The sequence below is a fragment of the Poecilia reticulata genome, linkage group LG10 (genome assembly GCF_000633615.1).
Source record: "Poecilia reticulata strain Guanapo linkage group LG10, Guppy_female_1.0+MT, whole genome shotgun sequence".
Taxonomy (NCBI): Eukaryota; Metazoa; Chordata; class Actinopteri; order Cyprinodontiformes; family Poeciliidae; genus Poecilia; species Poecilia reticulata.
Genome location: NC_024340.1, coordinates 21463762 through 21488777, shown reverse-complemented (window position 1 = coordinate 21488777; position 25016 = coordinate 21463762). Strand labels below are relative to the sequence as shown.

The 25016-nt window shown below is 38.3% G+C and overlaps 1 protein-coding gene across 3 annotated transcripts in view; it reads right to left on the bottom strand.

Moving 5' to 3' along the window:
• The window catches only part of macrod1 (mono-ADP ribosylhydrolase 1), a 173748-nt gene that overhangs the window by 2624 nt on the left and 146108 nt on the right, over positions 1-25016 (bottom strand). For 2 of the 3 annotated variants that reach the window (XM_008420437.2, XM_008420435.2), the window contains 4 exons: positions 16406-16527; positions 12313-12343; positions 9479-9552; positions 4483-4564 (listed from right to left, as the gene is read on the bottom strand). In XM_008420437.2, coding sequence (XP_008418659.1) covers positions 4483-4564; positions 9479-9552; positions 12313-12343; positions 16406-16527 — 309 coding nt within the window. Of the gene's footprint in view, positions 1-2366; positions 2397-4482; positions 4565-9478; positions 9553-12312; positions 12344-16405; positions 16528-25016 lie in introns of all 3 variants that reach the window. The other variant, XM_008420436.2, reaches the window with a different exon arrangement.

The window sequence follows — 25016 nt, the reverse complement described above, 5'->3', positions numbered from 1 at the left end:
AAAACAGAAATAAGCCGCTCTTCTGTTTCATCCCAACTTTATTAATGATTTTCTGTATGTTGTTGTTTGTGTCTATAAAGGATAAAGCTGTTCTACAATTTGCGCCTGCATCTTTGTTTCAATACTTCATAGCTTACTCCCCCCTGATACTTTAAAGCTCATATCAAAGCAATAATGTCTCTGCCAAAGATAAAGATTTAAAAAGGTTAGATACAGATTGAATAAAACATCTGCACTCTGTTGTTTTCTAGATGGATCAAATATTGCATTTATGAGGCTCCACCTTTTGCAGCAGATAAAAGGAACCAGAATCACGCTGCATGTGAGACCGACTGTAAATAAATGTAGACCCTCAGTGTGTCCTGACCGCTCACACTTAGTCCTGCAACGTTTTTATCTTTGGTGAAAAAATAAAATAAATAAAAAAATAAAAAAATGCAGGTCCAAGTGCATCGCAGCTTCAGATATCATTATTTTTAGCCATTGATCTTCCCTGAAGCCAGAGAAGAAATAAAAAGATAAAACCCTCCTGGTTGGATCTGTCCACAAAATGAATCGTCAATCTGAATAGTTGCTTTTAAACTGGCGGCTTTTCTCCTATTTCACCAGTTGTGTGTTGGGGGATTTTACTTTGCGTGATGCAAATCCTTATTTTATGGTATAGCAACCATGTTGCCTTGATCCGTCAAGCAGGATTCAGATCAGAGTTTTGCAGCGTGATGTATTCAGATGCCTGAAGCATTTGTCTGCCTTTTACTCCCACATGGAGACTTAAATCTTCTTCTTTTAATTTCAAATTAAGTAGCTTGGACTGAGTGAGTAAAGTTTGTCCGCTGTGGTTTAAATTTACTTTTTTATTTCTCTTAATTTGCATCCATTTTTAAAAGCAGCTCCAGAAGATGGGAGTGAATGTTTAAGTTTACGTGCGGCAAAGAGCTGCTGAGATTGTGATGTCATTTCCTGTTAGCTTAAACTGGTCAGGGTACGAAGCAGCCATGTTCCTGAGTATTAATCACTAGAAATCGATCTAATAGATTACCTGTGGGATGTGGAGGAATATGGATCTGAAGAATGAGCTCTTCTGAAGGCAAAATGGAGTAAAACCAACAACAGGAAAGTAAACTTTATAAAGCTGCATCTCACTGTAGGTTTATATGTACATTCAATGAACTTAGATTTCAGTCACTGGCTCAGAAAAAGCAGAAATAGTGAAGAAATAATCCTTCAAAACGAACCTCAAGTCTGGACTCATTAGGGAAACAGTTACATTTTTGTAATCCTTTAACTTCCTCAATAAGTGAATCACATACTGAAAATGTAAAATAATTTCAGCCTTTACTTTTCACGTGTATTCATCGGAGGTTAAAAAAAAAAAATCCCACCACCTTATAAAATGTTTTTAACAGAGCAATTCCCGTAGAATAAATGTTATTGACGCAGTTTTTAAAAGTAAAATTCACGTTTTGAAAGTCGAGGGTCAAAAAGTTACTAACACGACTTTTTGCTTTGCTTCGTATGATGCAACAAGGAACTTGATACCTTAATTCTTCCAAATGGGAAAGACAGCAAAACATGCCATTTAGGTACGGCGGGTGAGTGTGTGCACTGCCATAAGTCAGGAAACGGCCAAAACAAAACAAAACTTTAGTTTAATGCAAAAGTTTACCCATCAATGTTAAAATGATTTTGTGACAAAAAGTAAGAGTAAAAAATATTTTCTCATGTGTGTTTTTGCTAAACGTAGCTTCGATATTTTCACTGAATGTTAAAATAATGCCTCAGTTTTGTCTCCCTGCTCTTTAACCCAGACGAATAAAGAAACCAGAACGTTGCTAACAGGAAATGCTGCAGCTGATTGTTACTGTGGGTCTCCTGGGAGCCTCTCTGAATGGGTTTCTTCTGATACATTGAACTCTGTAATAAGAAATAAAATCAGAAGGCTCAATTATGTTGAAATTTTGCTCACAAAATGCTTAGGAGGACGAAGGTGGAGTTTGATTTATGTAGGTGGTAAAAGCGGGGCGTTAGGGGTTAAGACTGCAGTTGTAATACTGACGCTTAATTTGAATAATTGAGTGAATGAGCGATCATGCTTAGCAGACGCACCGTTTAGCAGCATAACTCTATAAATCACAAATGTAATCAAAACAAATGGGAGAAGTCATCATGTAACAGCACGAGCCAACATGAAATCCCATCAAATTTACGCAGTTACTAAAGTTAATATAACCACACAGATCAATCTTTCATTTCTTAGACTCTGAAGAAGGATGATCCAGAATTAAACTATTGTTAGGAAAGTTTTCACATACAAGCTGTCTTCCTAAAGTACTTCTGAGCTAGCTGGCACACAGCATGCTGGTTACCTTCGCTACAATCGGCAGGGACGGGTCAGGCTGAAGTGGAGAAAGGCAAGAAAAAAAAATCAAATAAAGACACTAAATATGGAAAAACAGCAAAACAATGTGTTTGATCTAAATTGAAATGTTGCATTTATTGAATGATTTATTTCTTGCTGGCTGCTGGTAAATCTTGCAGAAATGCTGAAAGAAGCTTAAAAGTTGACATATAAAGGAACTTATTGTTAAATTCTGTCATTTCTCCTTTCATCCCCACTTGATAAATATTTATTTTATAAACTGAAATTCAAGCGTTGACATTCTCACTTCAAGAACCATCAGCTGTGTTCTCGACTACTTTATCCTCACCTTTATTTATTTATTTCATATTCATCCATTTCAGATACGTTAATGTTTATGGCCATCAAAACAATGTGTGCAACGTCAGAAAAGTGTTTCAGCACGCAGCATTCCCAAATGAGCTGCTTTGTTTTTAAGAGGACGGACAGAGATAGTAACACTCGGTTGCCATAGCGACGTCTGAGGTTGTTGTGTTGAGTTTTGGGCTGAATGTTGTAGGATGGAGAACATGCCATTACGTGTTTGTCCCTCCAAAAATACAAAATAATTTTTGTAATACTTTAAAATACAGAGATTTCCCTCCAACGTCTCCATCATATCCGACATGTGGGTGTATCAGACAAACTGTGTTAATTGTTCTTGTTGTTTATTGTTTCATCCTTATTTCACCATACAATGCTTCCACAGCAATGTCACAATGTAAGAGTAATGACTATTATGCTGTAAATGACAAGCATTTTATGAGCTGGGCATATTTTGGTGGGATGCGGGCGGATTGTTGAGACAATTATTTTGATTTTCTTTGTTTTCAAAGCCAAAAAGAGCTTTCAAAAGCACATTTTAGAGATACAAACTGCTTGTTGGAGCAAATAAAATTTGGATTCAGAGGTTCCGGTGTATGCCCTTTGATGTCACCGGCTGAATCCTGTTTGCAACAGTTTGTGTGACACACATCTGTAGCTCAGTTATAAACCCAGTGTAAAAAAGTGCTGGTCGGCATTTTAAGGAGCGTTCACAACCATCGATCGTTGCTTAAAAGCCCCATTTGTACATGAGAGAGTGAATGATATCAGGACGTTTGTTTGGAGACAGAAGACATCTCACGCCGCTTGGACGTTTTGCAGAAACTCAGAATACAGCAGAGTTGAGATCCAACATTTAATGGAGGAAACGTTTTGCTAAGTGGCTTCCTGACTATGGAAAACCCTGAAGAAAGAGTGGAGAACCTGATCCAGAACCAGCTGAGGACTGAAACCGCTTCGGTGCTTTCTCATCTGGTTGCTGCGCAGCCTTCCCTCATATCAGGTGTTTGATATGTTTCCACAGGGCGCATCGCTCTATCAGATTGCATCAGGGACTTCTGAAGGTTAAACTCAACAATCCAACAACAAACAAAGCGAATGCATGGATGATTTTCTGCTCGTTACTGCTGGCCGTCACCTTCGTACAGATCGCTGCACTCACTGTAATAACTCTGCCCGCGCCCATCAACTGCGCTGCAGCTAAATAAAGGCAGAGAGCCGCTACAGCTGTCTTGTTTACAACCTCTGAAGTCATTTATGTGAAAACCAACATCAATGTTTACATTTAGCTCACCAAGACATGTCAGTGTTACAATAATCAGCCTGGTGAGGTGAAGTGAATGAAAGGAAGTGGCTCAGAATAGCAGGAAGAGAAGTTGTCAGTCTGTTTTCTTTGGTCGAGACCTTTCTGTACCGGTTATGACTCTCACATCTGACTGAGCTGACGTGTGTGTGTGTGTGTGTGTGTTTGTGCTTTAAGACACTATGAACTGTGTGTGCATGTGGAGAAAAGTGTATGTTTATTTAATGTAATTAAATTGATCTAAACAGGAAACATTTACTCAGTCAGTGTTTACTGGCCTCCTGCTTGTGTGAACGTGCTGGAAGTGCAAACAGCGCACAGTGGATGATTAAGTGTGTCTTCCCACCACTCTCTCTCTCTCTCTGTGTGTGTGAGTGAAAGTAGTTAAATTTGACTGAGCTGAGCTGTCGGTGCTCTAAAAAGTGTGTGTTTGTGTTTTCTGGGGCAGACGGCTCACCAGGAGGGAAGTAGAGCGGGAGGTTCTGCAGATACAGCTCCTTATCCGTCGGCAGGAACACGCAGAAGATGATTCTGTCCAGCTGACACACACACAATCACACAAGACACACACGCACATGCACACATTAGCACACAAGGCACACACATTAGCACTCATAAATGACCTTTATAACAAGCATATGCAGTAAATGTGAAGTCATCAGTTGCAGGTGGGAACAGTATGTGTGAGAATGCAGCTAATGCATCAGTCCATTACTCCACCATTATCTTTCCATTATGAAGCCGCCGCGACCAGACGTTTATTACACTGCATGCTGAGGACAGAGAGCAGGGGCTGTGCACAGAGGAGGAGCACGAACATTTGAGACAAAAATGAGTTGGAGGAAATCTTTAATGGCACTCCCATTGTGAGAGTGGGAATCCAGAAGAAAAGCTGCATTTTTAGTGCATTTCCATCAGTGTTAAGCCGTGAAAACGACACAAAGCAACAATACAGCTTTCAGGTGGATTTCAGCTCTGCTGCTGGGTTTGGTTATTTTATGTTTTATGCTTTATATTCCAGTTGTAATAAGTCATTTAAGGCTTGCATATGTATTATCAGCTTTTATGTTACTGTGAAAAAGTTGCAAACCTGCCCTTTATTCTTTGTTTCCAAGGAGACAGAGTTTCTTTTGATCTCCTTAAGTGGTCCTACCAATAGTTCCGTCTAAAGGGCTTTTTAAAGGGGGAACATTATATATAATGAACTTTTTTGAGCTTTCTATTATGTTATAATGTTATTCGCTCATCAAAAATATACCAGGAGTGTAATTTTATTCTTTCATACATGTTTGAGACATCCTTGGTTCTCCTGTGGCGGCCATTTTGGGGTGAATAAATGCCTCCCGGATGGTTGTATTACACACACCGTCTTAGCTCTGCTCACAAAGCATCACCTATTTCCACAAAGCTCCTCCATGCCTTCTCACACAGTTCCTTCAGACTAGCAGCAGCAGATATTAGTGCACCTGCTGGAACTGTGAGGTTATAAATGGCATAATGTAGGAACATTGTTGCGATGACATGCTGAAAGCAGCAGGAGCTTCTTAAAGAGACAGAGCAAAGTCAAATTTCTATTGAATGTTTGATATCTACTGTATTTCTATAACAACTGAAGGTAACATAGTTAGTTGATCATGCTACAAATTGGAACTGTGTCTGGAATATACATAATGCTAACCCTTTAAGGTTATCTTTGAACTTTGGCTTCTTCACTCATTTTCTCTCCATTTTCTGCCCATCCTTGTATTTGGCCAGCAAGTATGTTGTCTGTTTACAATATAAGAAAATGACCAGATGGGGAACTAAGGTTATCAAAGCCTCAACTCAAAGTGTGTCTGACAGTCGTGTCTTTGAGGAAACAGGAGATAATTAAATTCTGCTCCAGCTGATCATCAAATGTATGCCAGGTTTCCAGCTACTAGCGCCATAAAAAAACAGCCGTTGCATACAAAAAAATACAAATTTATAAGTTTTATTATTTTTATAAATTCAATTAGAGAAGTGTTTGGGATCTTTATGATAAACTGATGGTAAGAAAAACACTTTATTTAAGTAAAGAGCCTGTTTTAAGCTTTATTGGCTGAAACAACAGAGGGCCAGCGGTGCATTTCAGCATTTCAGTTTCCCATGAGGCATTTTGCTCCACAGAAAAAACCTGTGAATAGGCGAATCAGCAAAAACCGAACCCCAAATAGGTTGGGGTCCACTATAAACTAGGATAATTGAGAACAAGATGTAAAGCATGTAGAATAGACTAACTTTGCCAATGGCAGCAGCTCTGATCGTTTATCATTTTCCTGCCTGAGGCTCATTTGTTTCTCCCTGTTTGTATTTCTAGTTGAACAGGACATCTTGACTTTTATTGGAATATTTTGATTTATAACTTAGTATGCGTAAAGCAATGGAAAATAGTTTTTTGATGTAATATGGTCATGAACGATTGGTGCAGAGTACAACTTCAGATTTTTGCCTGATATAACGCAGATATTCAGATTCAAGCCGGTGATTAAAGTTACTGCAGCTCTTTGCAGGGCCCAAAGCTGCTCTCACTCTGATTAACATTATCACCACCTTAATATTTGTACAGGAGTCATACTTTCTCTGATTCTCTGTTTCCAGCATCTCATCCCGATTTATAGCCGGGCTGTTTCTGCCTCTTTCCTCCCAGCAGGTGAGGGAGTTTAAGAGACGGATCCCTCTCAGCAGCTGGCTCGCCCACAGCCTTTGGTTTTCAGTCCAGGCTTGCTACACAATTACCATCACTCACCAAAGATTTGCATAGAGTCTAAGGGAAGGTATGGAAATGTGTGGTAACTACATCCCTCGGGCTGAGGTTTAAAAATCTAACCTGCACATTAAGGTGCTTCTGCTCACAGCAGGAAACGGTAAAAAAAAGTGAGGAACTAATTTTGATAACGCTACAGCAGAGAGCCTGCAGATGCTGCTGCTAACAATAACATCAACGAAATGTAATGGCTCCCTCGTGACTGCTCATCTTTAATGGAAACACGGCGCAAAAACTTGTGAATACTTTCTTCTGAAAGTGAAAACATCAACATTCAATTAGCATTCAGCACAGCCTTCCCAGCCAAGAGCAGCTTGGAAGTGGAAGCATTTAGCTGGTTATTGTAGGAAAGTCTGGTGGACGCAGCGCACACTAAGTTCATTCCCCCTCAGTGGAAACGCCAAAGAGGAAAAGCTGAACCTCGACTGCCTTTTGAATTACGATGAGGACCAAACCAGAAACCTGGTGGGTTCTTAGCAAATCACAACATTCAATACTTATTTGAAAATAACCTTCAGGAGTTAAACACTCTTTACATTAAGCTGTATCAAAAATGTTTATGTTGTTTTGATGCAATATTCTAATTTTAAATACCATGTTTTTATTGACTATAAATAGACAATTACATTAAATTACATAAATGAAGGCTTGACAACATCAGTGGGTGTGTAATTAATCACTTAGAGAATGGAGTAACTGAGATAAATGAATGCTTCAGCAGTATTCAAATTCAGTGAATATGACACGAGACGTCTTTCTTTTTCTGTCTCGTTTTTGTGGTTCTGCTGTTGAAAGTCGGCATGAGATGGTATGAAACACTCACAGTAAAAAACTATTGAGTAAAAACACTACAGGTTTACTGTGTCAGTGTTTCCTCATGTCAACAGTTCAACTATCGCTCTAGAAATATAGAAAACGGGTCCAGAGTAGAAGACAAAGTATCAAATCCAGTCCTGATTTAGAAACCTTCTCACTTCTCATTTCCCACTTACTTCTAATACCGTATTAGAAGTCATAAATATACAAATTGAGAATAGAATAGACTTAAACAAGCAATTCATTATATCTAAAATGTCTTTTTTTCTCTTGAGTAGTTGTTGCTCAACAGAATTAGCATAGCTTAGGTTTCTTTTGGTGTGTCGGGAGAAAATAAACATAAACCTTGACAATAGTGACTATGTTGGTGTTTTTACCCTGTAATCCTCAGTTTGATTGATGCTAAATACATATTAATATTAGAATCAAACAAACCTAATCAATAACATTGGATGGATGGACAAAAAAAAAGAAGAGATGGGAAGAGAGAAGGAGGTATGGATGTTTTTTTTTGTGTGTGTGTGAAGATCTCGACTCCACTCACCAGCTACGTAAATCCTGGACTTTGGTTCTTTACTTTAGATCATCATCAGAGGTTTAAGGTTTTGGGTAAGTTTGAGTTCATTTCTACAGCTAGTGATGACTAATTACTGAGAAACAATCCACTTTGAGAGTGAAAAGTCCTCACACTGGCTTCAGGCTTTGAGAGGAAAAATGTTTGCCTCAGTGCAGCAGCAAAACGAAAACTTCAGCTGAACCTTTCCGACCGCCTGAAACTAATTTGGATCATAAAACAACTACAAAACTCATGAGTCTTACTCTCTTAAAATGATTTTGCTGTAGTTTCATAAATAAATTTATTGCGTTTGATGTGGTGTGTTGGCACATTGCCTCGTGTCTCGAGTCCATTTTGTGTCTTACTGTGTCTGTAATTTTCTAATTCATTTACCGCACAACAGCAGTGCGAGCCAAACCAGGCCCAACAAAACTCCATGTAAAACATCTAAAACAGAGGGGGGTTTAATTAAAGAAGAATCGCTCATTTTCCTCTTGTGCACACTCAAAGCTTCAAATGTATGCAAATAAAGTCATTTTTTAAATTATTTACTTTAAAAACCCACAGCAGAGGAACTTGTGGGTGGAATACAAAAAAAAAAAAAAGGAAAAAAAGTGCCCTGTTGAGTTAGTTTTCTGGTTTTACAGCCAAACATGTGAGGCTCTTTTGGGCTCAGTTGCGTGATGTACATGTTTGATTTGTTTTGCTCGCACAGGCTGACGGCATCGGTCCGCCGGTGTTGCGACAGAGCCTCTGGAGATGAGAGAGCTAATAATAACCCCTGACACCAAGCGCCTGTAAGGGGGCGGGGCTTCAGAAATGACAGGTGGAGGATTCAGAAACGGCCGATCGGAAAGTTTCCGATTGTCTCCGATCGCACCCTTCTCTCTCCCCCCCTCCAGTCATCTATTCCATCATTTTGTCTTTTCTCTGCTTGTTTTTTCTCCAGGGGGAAAATGTGTGTGTGCATATGTGTGTGTTTTTTTTCTGAGCAACTCGGGCCTGGTCCCGCAAGGAGCCAATTAAAACGCAGACTTGGCCATGAGCACGAGAGCCACAACTTAGGCGTGTGCGTTTAACTGGGAGGCTGTGTGTGCGCGCGTGTCACTGTGTGTTTTTTCGATGTACCCTCTCGCACTTACAAGAAAACAAAAAACAACAGCTGTGAAAGAAATAATACCTGGAGGAAATGGCAGGGAAAAATTGCCAATCATGCAGGCGCACACACACACACACACACACACGCACGCACGCACGCACACACACACACACACACGCACACGCGTATAGACCCACCTTGTCATGATGTGCATCAAGAAACTCCCTCACGGCTGCTAGCGCCTCATGCACCGCCTGTTCAGGTGGATATCCTGCGCAAACACACAGAATATCAAAAATGTGAGAGAACAGGTGCAGAAACAGATCTGTGTCGCTGCACTTGGCTGATGTTGTGTTTTTTTCTGGAGACAGGTATGTTTTTCTCTCCACTACTCTGAGACTCTGAGCTCCGTTTCCTCACTTCGTCTCACCTCGCCTCGCCTAATCCGGAGAGATGCAGACACAACACACTTGTTGGTTGAGAGGAGACAGACGGAGCAGGACTGCCACAAATATTCGGCAGCTGAGACCTTTTACCAGTACAAAAAAAAAGCTTCAAAATGTTCATTTTCTGGCCAAACAAACAAATTTAATATGACTAAAAACATAGTTTTGCTCCATCTGTGGGAACTGAATTGGAATTAGAGTTTAATTAGTAGTAAGGCTGCAAAACGACCATTTTAATAATCAATTAAAATAAAAATTATCCACTTTTTATCCGCTACCATAGTTAAAACATAGAGTCCTGCTCTGTTTCACTGCTGCTTTTTGATTGACAGAAGAGTGATGAGCATCAGGCTGGAAACTTGAGCCCTTTTAGGCTTTAAGGGGAGGCCTGTAATTTATTTCATTCTGATATTTACTCACTACACCTTCTGTTTGATTGCTTTCAGATTTTGGCTGCACAAACTATTTTTCATCCTGGTGAACATTTTTCTTAAACAAGTCTCTTCTTCAAAAAGAGAAACGTGAAAACAGATTTCCATTTAAAAAAAAAAAAACTTTCAAACATGGATGTCTCGGAGCAGTAAAGGTCAGACTTTTATTATGGTTTTAAAAGATAGAGAATTTATCTAAAGATATATTTGTTGTATTACACAGGAGATTTATTTCAGTGGGTTGGATCGACTTTCCTTTTCAGCAGAAAAGTTGCCAGTATGTATCATCACATTTTAATCATCCGGCAGGTGAAGAAGTTTCCAGGTGGGGAGTTTATTCAATCTGATCACTGTTCAAGAGTAATATGAAAGTCAAATACTTCTTAAGTTGACTTCATTGGACCTTTTCTCACCTTGGACTTATTAGCATGACTGACTGGAGAAAAAGTCCTAATAAATAACTTCTAATACGAACTCAATCAAATGGTTCAGAAACAGATTTTGAAACATCTGCTTTCTAAGCTCCTGTAAGATGAAGCTGTGCTACGGACTAGATTTCAGTTATTTTTCCTTTCTGCTCTCCTCCATGTGGGTCTTTTTTCCACCGAACATGGACCAGTGCTAAAATCAAAACCGACTGAGACACGACAAACCAACACTGTAAACTGTAGTTAGCTCTGTTTTCAATATAATTTAAAATAAAAAACTGTAAAAAACTCTGATATTCAGCACCAATAAAAATCAGATGTGAATAACACGAGTTCACGTTCACTTTAATTAAGAGCTGAGCTTACGGCTGATATTCTAGCACAACTTAAGCTGTAATTAAAACCTGAAGAAGTTGACATTATCAAATGGCAAACAATGCCGAAAATCAAAATTGTTGCAGAAAATGAAACTGAACTCCAGCTATTAATTAGACATCATTATGAATCTTTGAAAGACTTCTTTCGATTTCTTTTTTTGCAATAAGTCTAATTTTTCATTCTAGGTGGAGAGGCACTTGAATTCTGCAACTTTGTCTTTTCATAGATTAGAGTGATTTATTTGCCTTTTGTGAATGAAGCTAATCTGTAGCTGAGAAGACAGAAAATCATCTGGCATTTTGTTTTACATTTTATTACTGGATGTGGAAATTGAGTCCCTCACTGTTCTCCTTCATGCTGCTCATGTCTTAATATCTTTTCAGACATGGAGACGGATAGAAATGTCCACTTTGACAGTCGCCTTCTTACCTTTTGCTTCAAATCACATATTTGTTTTGTAACAGATCTCTTGTAACAAAGGCATATTAATCATAATAACACGTTTCTTTTTCAACTCGCATAAATACAGAACAATGCCAAGCTTTTCCTCTGAATCCACCGATAACATCTCTGAGTTTTTTATGTTGCCAGGTGACATTATTAAAGCTCTCTCCCTTTTACCATGGCTGGTTGTCGGATCGGAGATCATTTGAGATAAATTATGAAGCTTTCAAAAGTGCCACTTGTTAGGAAGAGTGGTAAAATAATAACATGGTGATACTGCAGTCATCTGTTTGGTGGGATAGTGACATAAATACAATCTGTGTAGACAACTGTTTCCAAGCTCTGACATCGTCTTTAAAAACTGAACAGAAAACATTTTTGGATTTTCTGCTCTGGTTTACCGCTCAGCTAACATCTTCCTCAAGTGTTCTTCGTAGCCGCTGTAACGTTCCTGTAGGGGGAGCTCTAACCCCTGGAGCTCTACGCTTTCCAAGCAGCTCAGAAGTCTAATCAGGAAAGAGACGAAGTGGTGAGGCAAAACAGGTGCAGCGGAGAAGAAGAGACAAATTAAAAACCAAATTAATCTGGACCTGTTTGCATTCCAGCAGCGGCAGAGAGGTGTCAACTGGAGCTCATAGCATCGGCACCCCAGGCTGTGTTTAAGCACTATCCCAAACTCCCTCTTCTGCCAGCGTGAAAGGGATTACAGTCACTCTGACACAATCTCAGAACTAATCTATCATAATCTGCCAGCTATAATCCCAGGCGTTAATCTGTAAACCACCTCGGGGTTAGAGGAGACGAGAGGCTCGGCACTCTGGGTAAACGGAGACAGTAACGGAACGCGTTCACACAGACGAACGTTGATGCGTCGCTGTGGTCTGAGGAGGAAACAGATACTGACCGTAGATTCCAGTGGAGATGCATGGAAAAGCCTGCGGAGAAACGAAGGCAGAGGATTTAATCAGACACGTTTCCATTTCAGCTCATATCAGAAAACTATCCTACACATTTTACTGGAAGAAAGATCCTTCATTATTTTTTAAATATCAGCTTTTTAAACATTTTAAAAAGCCATTTATCTAATCTGGATTTTATTATATGCATCACAACACATATTGGTGGAGCTGCAAAGGGAAGCGCCACAGTTTGTTCCTTTATTTTTGGCAGCTACGTTACCTCAGGTCACCAATTAGCCTCATCTGACCTGGACTGGAGAATCCTACATTATTTACCAAGCTTATTTATCTTTAAAGCACAGCTTGTGACACACGACTGCTGCATTTTGTTCATAAAAAATTCAATTTGTGATGTATGTCTATGAGCAGAAGTAAAAATCTTTCATTTCAACATAAAACTATTCAAGCATGAACTTTTCATCATCTACTAGAACAGCAGAGTAACATCTGAAAACTCCCATTTGTAGATATGTTCACAGTTATCCTAATATGACAAATTATTAGAGCTAATTTTATATTTTTCCATTTAAACTATTATGAAAAAAAATCCACTTTTACCCAGAGTAGACATTAAGTCCTTTATATATGAGTGAATAGTTTCTCTATTCATCTGAACTATTTAAAACATAGTTTGGCACAGTTTTATAATCTATAATTCAAACCAGTTGCTAAAATCTGCTATTTCAGAATAAGGAAAAGACTCATACAGTATGTTGGTTCATTCTCAGAGCAATTCAAGTGGTTTTCTGTTTTAAATTCTGTAATACTTTAGAAAACTCTAATAAACAGAGATAAGCTGCAGCATCACGTGTAATTTTGACCTTTCATACTATCTCTGGTAAAGTGAGAACAATGTTACTTCATTAACAAATCCTTTTTCAGTCACTATGAATAGGAAAATGAATTTAATGCCCACATAAGGAGGCCTGTAAATCACTAATATGGAGTAAAACCAGTTGTGAAATGAATTTAGATCATTCAAATCAGCGGTTTCTGGTCTAATCTCGCATTTCCAAGGAGGCAGATTTTACAACAGCTTTCCATTTAGATGCATTCAGTTTCCAGACACAGTCACAATAATCTGTCTTCACAATAACTTTGCACTGACATCCATTCATTTTTCATTCATTTCTATAGACTAACCCTGAAACAATGGGTTTACCACATTAGGACCAGGCTTTGGTCTCCATAAGGCCCATCAGTCTTCAGACGGTTGGTAAATATGCCACAAATTGTCAAACATAGGACAGATAAACAAGCACAAACATACATACACACACCTCCACGGGTATGTGGCTGTAACTGTGAAATAAAAACTGTAAGTTCCTAAAAAAAAAAAAAGGCTGCAGGCGTCTGACACCTGCTGTTGTTTTTTTCAAAACAAAAACATTATTTCAGAGTAAACAACTCTGTTCACCAATGTCTCATTTTGCTCGAGATGAAAAACCTCTCATGTGGTTTTCTATATAACACCACTACTGCACTGTTTGTCAGTCTGCAGTTTTATCAGGCTTCTCTGCAAGCGGCAACCCATGTTACATCCATCATGTTTGTGTTATTATCGTATAATAACACTCTTGTAAGTAGCGTCGAGGGTCCAGAGTTTATTTTGTTATCCATCTACCAGAATCTAATCCTCAGGCTCACATTGAACAATGTGATAAAGCTGCTTATGTATTTAATCCATCATCCTGTGTTTCATGACTCCAAACATATTTATTAAAAGGAAACGTATAGAACAAAAAAACAAGATTTTAAAGTCACGTTTCTTTTTAATATTTCCAAAATAGTTGATAAATGTGTTCTAGATAAAGTTAAAGGTCTTAAACAACCAGTGAGGATTTTGCTTATTAACAATTGTTTGTAACCTTTAACATTAAAATCTCTCTAATTTAACAAAAAGCATCAACCTGAGCTCGATTCTGTTGCTTCCTTATTATAACTGAGACGAAGGCTAAAGGTGCTCAAAAACAGCTAAGTTATACGACTAACTTGTTTTTCAAAGTTCAAAGAAAAGCTTTTCTTTAGCCTGGAATGCATTCAAGCACATGATTACTGTATTCAGTTTCATAATTTAATCAGAAAAGCTTTCAATGAATGATAATAATTTAAAAAATCCTTCATTTAAAACTTGTAAATCATTTATTCTTCATCAGTCAGGGCCGTCTCATTCAGCACATGCAGCTAATTCTCTGCTGAGGGACGAAATAAAGCCTCTTTCACTCTGGTCAGTAATGTCATTGGTACAGTTTATTATTTACACATTATCTAATATTATAATCTAATATAGTACAGTAAATGGTTTTTGAAAAGTCCAGCTTCCCCTAAACATGGGATCTTAAATAAAAGTTAGAGGTTTGGTCCAGGTTGTCGTTTTGCTCTGTAGTCATAAAGAATGAGCTTTTATTCCAGTTTGACTTTGATTTAGGTTTAAATTTTACTTCTATTCTGTCTGGTTGTACTTTTTCATTTACTGCGCATACTTAATGTTAACACTAATCGGGATTTTATAATCTATACTTAGAAATTCAGTCAAAATAAGTCCACTTCTAGTGCGTCCTTGTTATGAGCAAGACATTTTTCCTGAGTCCGTCAAACCAATACTTAGTTTATTTTGTTGCGTTGTTTATTTTCTCTGACGTTTTTCATTCATTGTTTTGCTCTCGTTTTATACAAAAGTGCTTTGACTGATTGATTCCTGGCTGCAGGTTGGATACTGACTGCTGATAGGAACTCCAGAGTGAAAGTGGAAACTGTTTCTAAAAGCAGAGTATATTAGAAAACAATTACACACAGACATGTTTGGAAGAAGCATGGCAGACTGCCTGAAGCGGCAGGAGCCTGAGCATACAACAATTATGTGACCCCACAGACACATTGTAATTAAGATGACCTCAGCTCAAATGGAGGAAGCTGAAAGCTGAGAAAACTAAATGCGTGCCAGGAATACATCTTTGAAACACTCACTGAACAGTCAAGGAAGGCAAAATAAAACAATTTGTCTCACAGATCATCCAGAAAGGCCTCAAACCTATGAACACAGCTACTGTTTTAATCATTTTTAAATATTCCAACCAAAAAAACATCTAAATTATGTCTATAATTAATAAATAAGTGTGTAAGGCCACTCCTAACATACCCGGCAATAAAAAGCAACATTAAAGAGCTTAACCCTCAGCATTTTAAGGAGAAATAAATGTAATCCTACTCGAGTTAAAATGACCAAGATGACGGCGGGTGAACCTAAACGTGTTTAACAGAACCAAGATGTTCATTTGGATAATTCATGTGCAGCACTGTAACTGTAAGTCAATAAGATCCATGTTTAGCAGAACCATGCGAACCTGCAGCCCGTGATGTGAGTCAGGCTGCCAGAAAACTTCACGTTTGGCAGCTTCTCAACCTGCTGTCAGATGCGGCAGTGCCGGCAGATGCCAGGACGCTTCCCCCCCCGTCCTGCTCAGATCATTTAACCTGACTGCTGAGCTTTAACACACAGCGATGGCAGATGTGACTCACGACTCCCTCGAGGCCAAACAGAAACATATGACTTGCCGTTTTGTGGATGTGCAGGGATGACTGTTGCATCTGTCTGTGGGTTTGTCAGAAATGAAACGACGCAGCAGCCGCTGATAAATGACGTGTTGGGTTTTATTCCTAACCTCCACACCTCTGCTTTTATTTCATGTTTCTTGTTTTTCCTCTGACTTTGTTCTCTGTGAAACATCCAATCCGGCGTGTTCTATATAACCTAACAATACAACACTCCTACTCCCTTTTTGCTTTCCTCTCTCTGCCTCAGCATGAACAGAGTTTCCTTTGAAAAGACTACATATGATCAATCTTTTTCTCTTTACCTCTGGTTTTCCTGCAGCTACAGATGCTCACCACAAAGTAAACCCTGCAATTTAGTTCTATTGTCCTCTGTTGGTCTCTTACAGATTTCTGGGCTCTCTGCATTTTAACCTCGTCTGTCATCGTTCCTCTCTCCCTCCCTGGCTGTTCCCTGTCAGATTCATCTCATCCAGATGTTCTCACCACAGATCGAGCTGCGTTTTCGGTGGCAGTCTGCAGGCTGTTCCAGTAGCACGACCTCAGAGCTCTCCTCTCCCTCTCGCCAACCCCTCCCTGGGCAATCGGCCCCACGGTGTGGATCACATCTGCAGAGACAGAAACAGAGGTGTGAAGATGCTGCTTTCCTGTTATCTGTTAATAATCCTGAGGAAAAAAAAAAAGAAAAGAAAAGAAAGTCTCCATTGTTTGATGAATTCACCCAAAATCCAAAATGAAATGCTTTCTGTGGAAACTCATCTTCTCTCCGGTTCCTAAGAAGAAACACGTTTAATGTTGTTTCTTTTAAATTTAACTCTGACATGCAGGGCATTCAGAGTTTATAAAAACTCAGCATTATTTCCTCACTTGAAAAACCAATTTTACAATTAATCTTAGTTTGTTATCTGCAGTCAACCTGATGTGCAGAGAGGGGCAGATCTCATCAAAATGTAACACAAGTGTGTGCATGACTGTGAAACAATATTCACTTTATTTAAGACCTAAATGTTTCAGACAGTAAAACAAATCCTATCAGACAAAGATAAATTTGGTAAAAGTATTTTATTATCAACTCACTGATTAAATTGTGTTCCAGTCTGATTGTGACTAGAAATGGACGGCAAATAGAGCTTCACTTTATGTTGCAATATCACAATCTGAAAGGCCAGCTTGTCTTATTTACTACAATATTATATCTAAAGTGACACCATGCATTTTGGTAATGTATTTCAAATGTTGGATGGATTATAATTGCCTTCAATGCCTTGTTGTTATTAAAACTTACATAGAGGACTGAAAAAACGAGGCTGTCACCATCGACATCAATATTGAAATCAATCCATTAAGTTTATTCATATTGCACATTCCAGAAGCAAGGCAGTTCAGAGTGCTTTAAATCACAAAAACACAAAACAAAGAGTTTTAAAACCGATAAACATTCCATTTTGTTCATCATTAGAATAAACTACAAGTGTTTGAGTAACTAATGTGAAACTGTTTGTAGGCGTACACTTTCTAAAATTAAAATTTATCAGAAAAAAGCTTTAGATGTGGTAAAATAAGCGATGTATTTTCTCTGTCTGTCTTCAGCAGATTGTGATGTCATGTAGGCGTCGCTCCACTAACTGCATTGAGGTAATCTCTTTAGCAAGTTTCCTCTCAGGTCTCCAAGATGATTTTTTTCCCCTAATTTGAGGATCAGATTAAGTGCAGAGTAACTAAATCGAGGTGAACCAGGGAGGTTAGCGATGGGTGGGAGCGCAGCAGAGACTCTCTGCTACACGCTGAGCAGGACAGCCGGGTAGATGTGGTTTAACACATGAACGCAGCCGGCGCCACACATTGTGATGAGACTCAGCATGCCGCTCTCAGTGTGAAACCCGCTGCTGTCATAAGACCAAGCCGGACCCACTCTCTTAGAAGAAGAAACTACATACATACAGAAAGAAATGTGGACTAGCAACAGTATTTTTCACCTCACAAAAGGATTTTTCTCTCCACACTTTAGGGTAAAATAATTGTTGCATTTGACCACAGATCATGTCTGACACTTGGAGCCTCCGGAAAAATATTTTTGCTGCTCGCGCGAGTGTTTTTCTTTGCCTAAAATAAATAAATCATCTTCCTATTTGGAGATTAAAGATTTCTGATCTTCACAGCCCAGGAGAAATAAGCAGCAACACAACCAGTCAGGCTGAAACTTATTACCCTGTCCAGTAGGAGAAAAAGGGAACTACAGGAAAGATGATTTTTTTCTGATTTACCTGGAGGCTTGCAGGAATCTCCTCCTAAACAGTGGATATTGACAGAAAGCGAGAGAGGCTTGTATGATGTCAATATTATTTGACTTTGTGATAAACTAATAAAAAGTTGAAGTTCATATGCAGAGGTTTAACCAGGATGCAATTTTCTTTGTCCCAGCTTGATTATATTAGAATTGACCTGGGATTGATCGCTCCACTCATCCCTGTTCAGTGAAATCATAAATTAAGACGCTTTCTATGAGGAAAATTGTTCCTCATGTCAAACAGTGGAGAAGATGTAACCCCATGTCCTGCCTAAATTACTGGGCACTCTCTTTAAACATTCTTGATCCTTCATCCAGAGGAGTCAATCAGCTAATTGATTACTGATGTCCAATAAAACATGTTCCTGTTCACTTAATCTGACAAGTCGAGAAGATTGATTTGTTTGGTTGAAAGATGAGACACTGCTTACCTCCATTTGTTTAACTGCAGGTAATATTCCGCCATTAATCAAAGAAACTTCATCTGTTCAGCATTTTTAAAGTCCAGAAAACCTACTGCACTGATATTCAAACAAGTAGTTTTTAAACTGACTTTTCTGGTACAATAATCTATAAAACCACATCTGCACTGGCGTGTATGGAGAGATGTTGCAACATTTAGGATAGCAGAGGGCAACCGCTTCATTTTATGAACAGAAATTGGACAGTTTTATAGGGAAAAAGACTTTTCCATAAGAAATATGGAAATGGACATAGAGGCGCTTATTGTCAACACTAAACGATCCCAATAGATCCTCTATGTAAGGAAAGTGGATGAGATTTGTGAAAGCTGTGTTTTTCTGTTTAAAGACAGCTTGACTATGATTATCAAAGTAGCAAAGTGCAGAAATTTGGCTTCAATGAGAAGAACAACGTCAAGCCGAGGTCAAAGGACGCAGCATTCATGTCATGGTTAAATTAATAATCTCAATTAGCAACGCGATCAATCAGGAGATCATTGTGCTTCTAAAAAACATTTTACTGAGGGTTTTACTTTGTATGTGTTCTGTATTTTTTAATAAATCAGTAAATACTCTATACAAACTTTCCTCCTGCATGTTTTTCTCACCATAATTTGAATTAGATCAGACTGTCTTTCCCCAACAAAAATACAAGTGTGATATTAAAGTGCAAGAAACAAAATCAAATGCATGGAAACGTACTACAAACTTATTATAGTAAATAAATAGATAATTATTTCCGTTTCTGCAGTTCCAAATCAACATGGTTTTGGCTCTAGTTATCTGCTACTTTTGCTCTCCTTGACCTAATAAATCTGACTGAAGCATAAACTGATGAAGTTTGGAGGTCAATTTTTAATCCCAGTATTGTTGAACCAGCTTTGGTTGATGTTGCAGAACTGAATAGTTTTTGTTCATCGAACAATTGATTGTATACAAGCACTCAGACTTCCCCTGCAACCAGTAAGTATAGCATTAGCTTGAAGTGGCTTTTTGAAGCCAAACATCAGGTTGTGGGACTAAAAAAAAAGAAAAAGAAAAGAAAAGCATCTTTTTGACAGGTGCACTACTGGAGTGCAGTTATGGTAAATGGACTGAACTTATATAGTGCTTTTCTTGTCACACTGACCACTCAAACCACATTAGCACTCAAACACACACGCAAACACACCCCCACACACACACACACACGCACGTGCGCACACACACACACATGTATCCACTGATACACACTTATACACTTGGGGTTAAGTGTATAAGTGTGTCGATGTGCCCAATAGACACATCGACATGTGACAGGAGGATGTTAAAATCGAGCCAAACACCTGCGGATTGCAAGGCATTTACCCACTTCATGTACGTAGAAGAGAGATTTTCTGCTGCTTCCCTTCACTTTAACTATGCCTACATAATTACAATCTGATGTTGGAGTTGGGGAGAAAGAAATGAGCAGCAGTGGTGTAAATGTACAAAATAACGTGAATGTTTTCAGATTTTAAGTTTTCTGAATGTTACAAGCAATCAGTCACCATTTAGGTTGTAGACGATATCGTCATCTTCCCTAATTCCCTTTTTTCACCTCAAAAGTGGCTTATACAATACAGACATCTATAGAAATGCTGCCAGTATTCAAAGTAAAAGGTTGTTTAACCTTTAAACAACCAGTGGCACTGAGATACTCACAGGTTAAAATGTGCTGGGTTCGGTTTGATTGACAAAAAGAAAAAGAAAACAACCAAAATCCAACAAATTCTCTCAAATTTCAGAGGTAAAAATGTTGTGCAGTCAACTCAGGCGTCCTGATCCGTTTATCAGCAGCAAACAAGGAGCAGTTTCTCAAAACGTGTGGGTGCAAACTGCTCACCGAATGTGCAACACATGTCAAACTATGTAAAGATGAACTATAAACCACAGAAAAACACATATTTTTCTTTTTTTTGTTTCTACAGGAGCCGCCCACCTCTCTTCGAATGTCAAAAATCAACACCTGGGTTGAGTAAAGTGTTAAAACAAATTCAGTTGATTTTTTTTCTTATTGCCATCTGTAGCTCGATATCTTGGTCAAACAACAAAACCTGTTAAAACTATTTAAACCTCGATATTTGATATATTGGAGTCTAATAAGTTTGGTATAACTGCCAATTATCCACAACAAGAATTAAGGAATATATGACTTATATGACATAAAACCCATTTTCCATTTTCTAACAAACTATCAGGGCTATTTTATCTTCTGGTTGATTGTTTTAAGGTTATGCTTTTTGACACAACAATCAAAGGTATTTGCTGATATTTACTGACTGATACTGAAGTTTATCTGGGATGCAGCTAAGCAGATGCTTAATTCAATCACCTGCTGAGTTGTTGAAGCCCTTACCCTTTCCCAAATGTTTTTCTGTATGTGTAAAACTTCCCAGATGGCGTTGTGGAAAAAGATTCTCACACGTTAAGTTTATTTGATGATGCTCAAGAGAGTGCACTTTCAGAAATGTTTTATTGTCATCAACTGGCTGTTTTTGCCACCTTTAAGACCAGAAGGCTGTCAGGGCGAATCAGGACGTGTAACAGTTTATGTTCACTCTCTAAAATTATATCAACCATAGTTCTGCTCTATAATGTCTGAAAATGGTGTTATTTTCAAGCCCACTCCGATGCCCACTCCAAGTGACTCATGCCAGTTTAGCCCCTCTATAGACAGAAAGTCTGAGGGCAAAAGCTTAAAACCATCAGAGTAGGAAATTCTTCATAATGTACAGGCTTGTTTCTTGATGGATCTGACAGTAATTTGTCAGATACAACAAAATATTGTTGAATCTGTTTTGCTGTGTTTGAAAGACAAACACATGGCGAAAGGGAAAACAAGCAGATTAAGATATGAAAGGGATGGCAAGAAGAGGGCTGGAGATGCACAGAAATGCATCATGAATAATACAAATCAGAAAACTGATGTTATGCTGACCGGTCATACTTTCCTCAACAGATCAGAACCGCTGGGCTCCATGGCTCTGCAGTTCAATATAATTGAAGGTTAGCCAGTATTAATAGTTCACCTCTGAAAAGTGGGATTAATGTTTGATCAAAATAATGCGAGTTTTGTTTCAGAGAAAACATGAAAGCTTTATCAACTTGAATTATGTCTAAAATGTCCTACATTGGTTCCAAATGTGAAGAAATCAACTCATTTTGTAAGTCTTCCTGTCCTGTCACAAATATAGCAAGTGTGCATTAGGATGAAGGGAGTCAAATTTACAGTGTAAGAACAAAGTACTTAAAATCGTGGTTTCTTTCACAGTGTCCTTTTTAAATAACTATTGGTCACCAAACCATCTTGGGATGAAAGTCTGATGCTCCGTCTGTAATCTGTAAGTCCTTTCAAATAATTATTTGCTGAATTATTTAGAAAAAGGGTTTGATGCTTAGTGGATGAAGTGCCATAAAAAAGTAAAACAAAATTATGTCATTAAAACCTGTTTTTGTGGGATAAATAATTACTTTAAAAATACAATAATGGACATAATTTGAGGTAATGAGTGTCAGGAAATTAACACTCATTTACCACCATTATGTTTTCTGTGCTGGCAGGTGGAGGATGGATAAGTGTGGTGGATAAGCAAGGAGTATGATATGCTTTCAAATTTCAAGTAGCTTCAGCTAAAGATATTCTGTCTGGGTAAAAACCCAGACTGTATACTAAACAACATGTTAGAAAGTCACAGTCACCATTATCTGGTCTTCTTTATATGATTGGTACGATTGCTCATTTTTGAGAAAAGCAAAAACTAAAATAGTTAAGGTTTCACATGAAATATTATTGTGAATTTTTTTATTTTCAAAAGAAAAAAGTTAGAAAATGGGATTCGGCCTTTCTCCAAACTAGTGGGAGCTACATCTCCTACCACCTGTCCTTTTTAACAAACTACATCTGTGAGAAATGTGTGAGCGACTGAAATTAGGCTGACGGATAAAAGCCAGGTGCTGCAGGGGCGAAGCACTTTTCCATCACTCAAGTCTTTGGCCAGCGGCGCTCAGTATCCAGGTAGAGACGCTGTGTTGCTATGGCGCTGGCCGCGGATAGAGAGACAACATCTCTGAGGCTTCACTTTCAGCTTGTTTCAGCTTAAACAACAGTGCTGTAGTTTTTATTCAAACAGCAAAATCAATACAGAGAGAAAATGAATGTGTAAATACATGGCTAGATAAAAGTTTCAGTGATTTAACGCGAGTTGATTTTAAAATAAATATTGTGTCCCTGATTTAAACTCAAAACAGTTTTAAAGTCTAAACAGCTTAAATAACGTTGGAAACTCAATACTTGGTGAATTATCAGTGATGATCATTGAACCAGCCTCGTTTGTTTTGACCGACAGCTGACAGATTCTCTTATATATATTTATCACAACATTCATTACCTCCTATAACATTTATACGTGTTACTTGCTTTTTTATTCGTATTAGTTTTAATAAAGACTTTTAGGAATCACCAAGAAAGTGGGTTTCTCGCCACTTCTGCTGCATTTTGATCAAATAATAATCGAGGTCAGTCATTTTATTTTTCTCTTTTTGCAGAGGGTTAGAAGTAGTAATACTAAAATAAGCTGTTTAGATGCCAGAGTTGGCTTTAGTGATAAAAATGTAATACGTTTTCTAAACTCAGCAGAGAAACTGTGATGCAAAAATAACCTAACATGCAATATCACTGCAATATGTTTATATAACTAGATAAAACATTGTTACTATGATACCAGGGTTTAAAAATATAACAAAAGTAGTAACTCAATGGCACTGCTTCAGTGTTATGCCACTGCTATGTTAAAATTAGGGGAGTTATCCACCAAAGACACACGAATGTTAGCAAGAAGGACAGGTTAAACTAAGCTGACGGAAATTACAAAGTAAAGGTTTGTGAAATTTGCTTTAAAAAAACTAAAATATTGCACCTATTTCTTTAATAAGAAGAATCCAACGCAAGACACAACACTTATTTAAAATAAAATTACCGACCAATCAAGCAAAAAGAAAAGCCAAACCAGCAACAACCTGATTTGTTGTTGCTGGTTTGGATGCAGACTGATTTCTGCAGTCTGCATCCTCAGACTGCAGAAATCAGTCTGAGGATGCAACAACCTGCATCCTCAGAAATCAGTCTGCTGTAGTGAAGCTCTAATTAGACAATTTAATCCCTAAAGTTGCTCGAAAGTTAAACTAAAGCTCGTGAAAAACATTCAGCAAGAACATGAAGTGTAGTGGCATCAAGTTGTATTCCTGTTTTGTCTTTATCTCGTCTTTCAGCGGTCTACTTCGGAAATCAAACTGCATTTCTTGCTACAAGTGCCGCTTGAGAGTTTTTTCATCTTTATTCGATCCAAAATGCATCACCAGATTCAAACACACACACATTTATTCTGCTGTTTGGCAACAGGCAGTAAGGTCCGGCTTAAATTAGTACCTGAAACTAACTAACCAGTGAGTGGTACAGACAACAACGGGTTGGCGAGCGGCAGAGAGAAGCAGCTCACCTGGAACACAACACACTGCGAGAGTTAGTCAGCTTTACGCTCCATATTGACTGGAAAATAATTGGCTACGCTGCCGCCTTGCAACACTTCTTGTCAAGTTGCTATTATGCGTGTTATTTCTGTCGAGGGTCACTGGTACGGAGAGGCATTAGTTTTACAATCTAAAAAGTTTTTCAATCACCTAATAATTTTTTGTCAATGTGTTTATAATCAGAAATAAAGGTTAGAGAGAGCCACAGTAGCACATTTATAAAGATGAACTGAATCATAAGGTCAGCCATCGCTCATTCCTCCACTAAGGTCAGGTAATAAAACGCTCGTATTCAATTTATTTCACAGATAATGATACATTCCAAGCATTAAATCTTATTTCTTGATGAATATGGTTGATAGGTAATGAAAACAGAGCATCAGAACAGGAAATATAAAAAAAAAAAAAAAAAAAAAAAAAAAAAAAAAAAAAAAAGAAAAGTGACTGTACTTATAAAAAGTTAATAAAAACTGATTTCCCAGGCAAAGTTGAGATTCTCAAGGGCCACATTTCATTCTTTCATAATGTAAAAACATTATGAGTAAAATTTATACACACATTATTAGAGCACTGTCTCCCTCACACAGACAGGCGGAGACGTCAGAGCGCAGGAGAGGCCCAGAAGAAGCTCTTTAATCCAACCCTCTGAGACCTGGAGGCCATTAGGCTGGAAGATTCATCACAGTGTTTGGGACGGCTTGAAACAAACCCACTCATCTTATTTCCAAGTTGGACTCTGACAGGCGAAGCCAGAAAGGCTTCCTCTGTCCGATCCTCCAATACTCTTTCCAGGAATATTTGT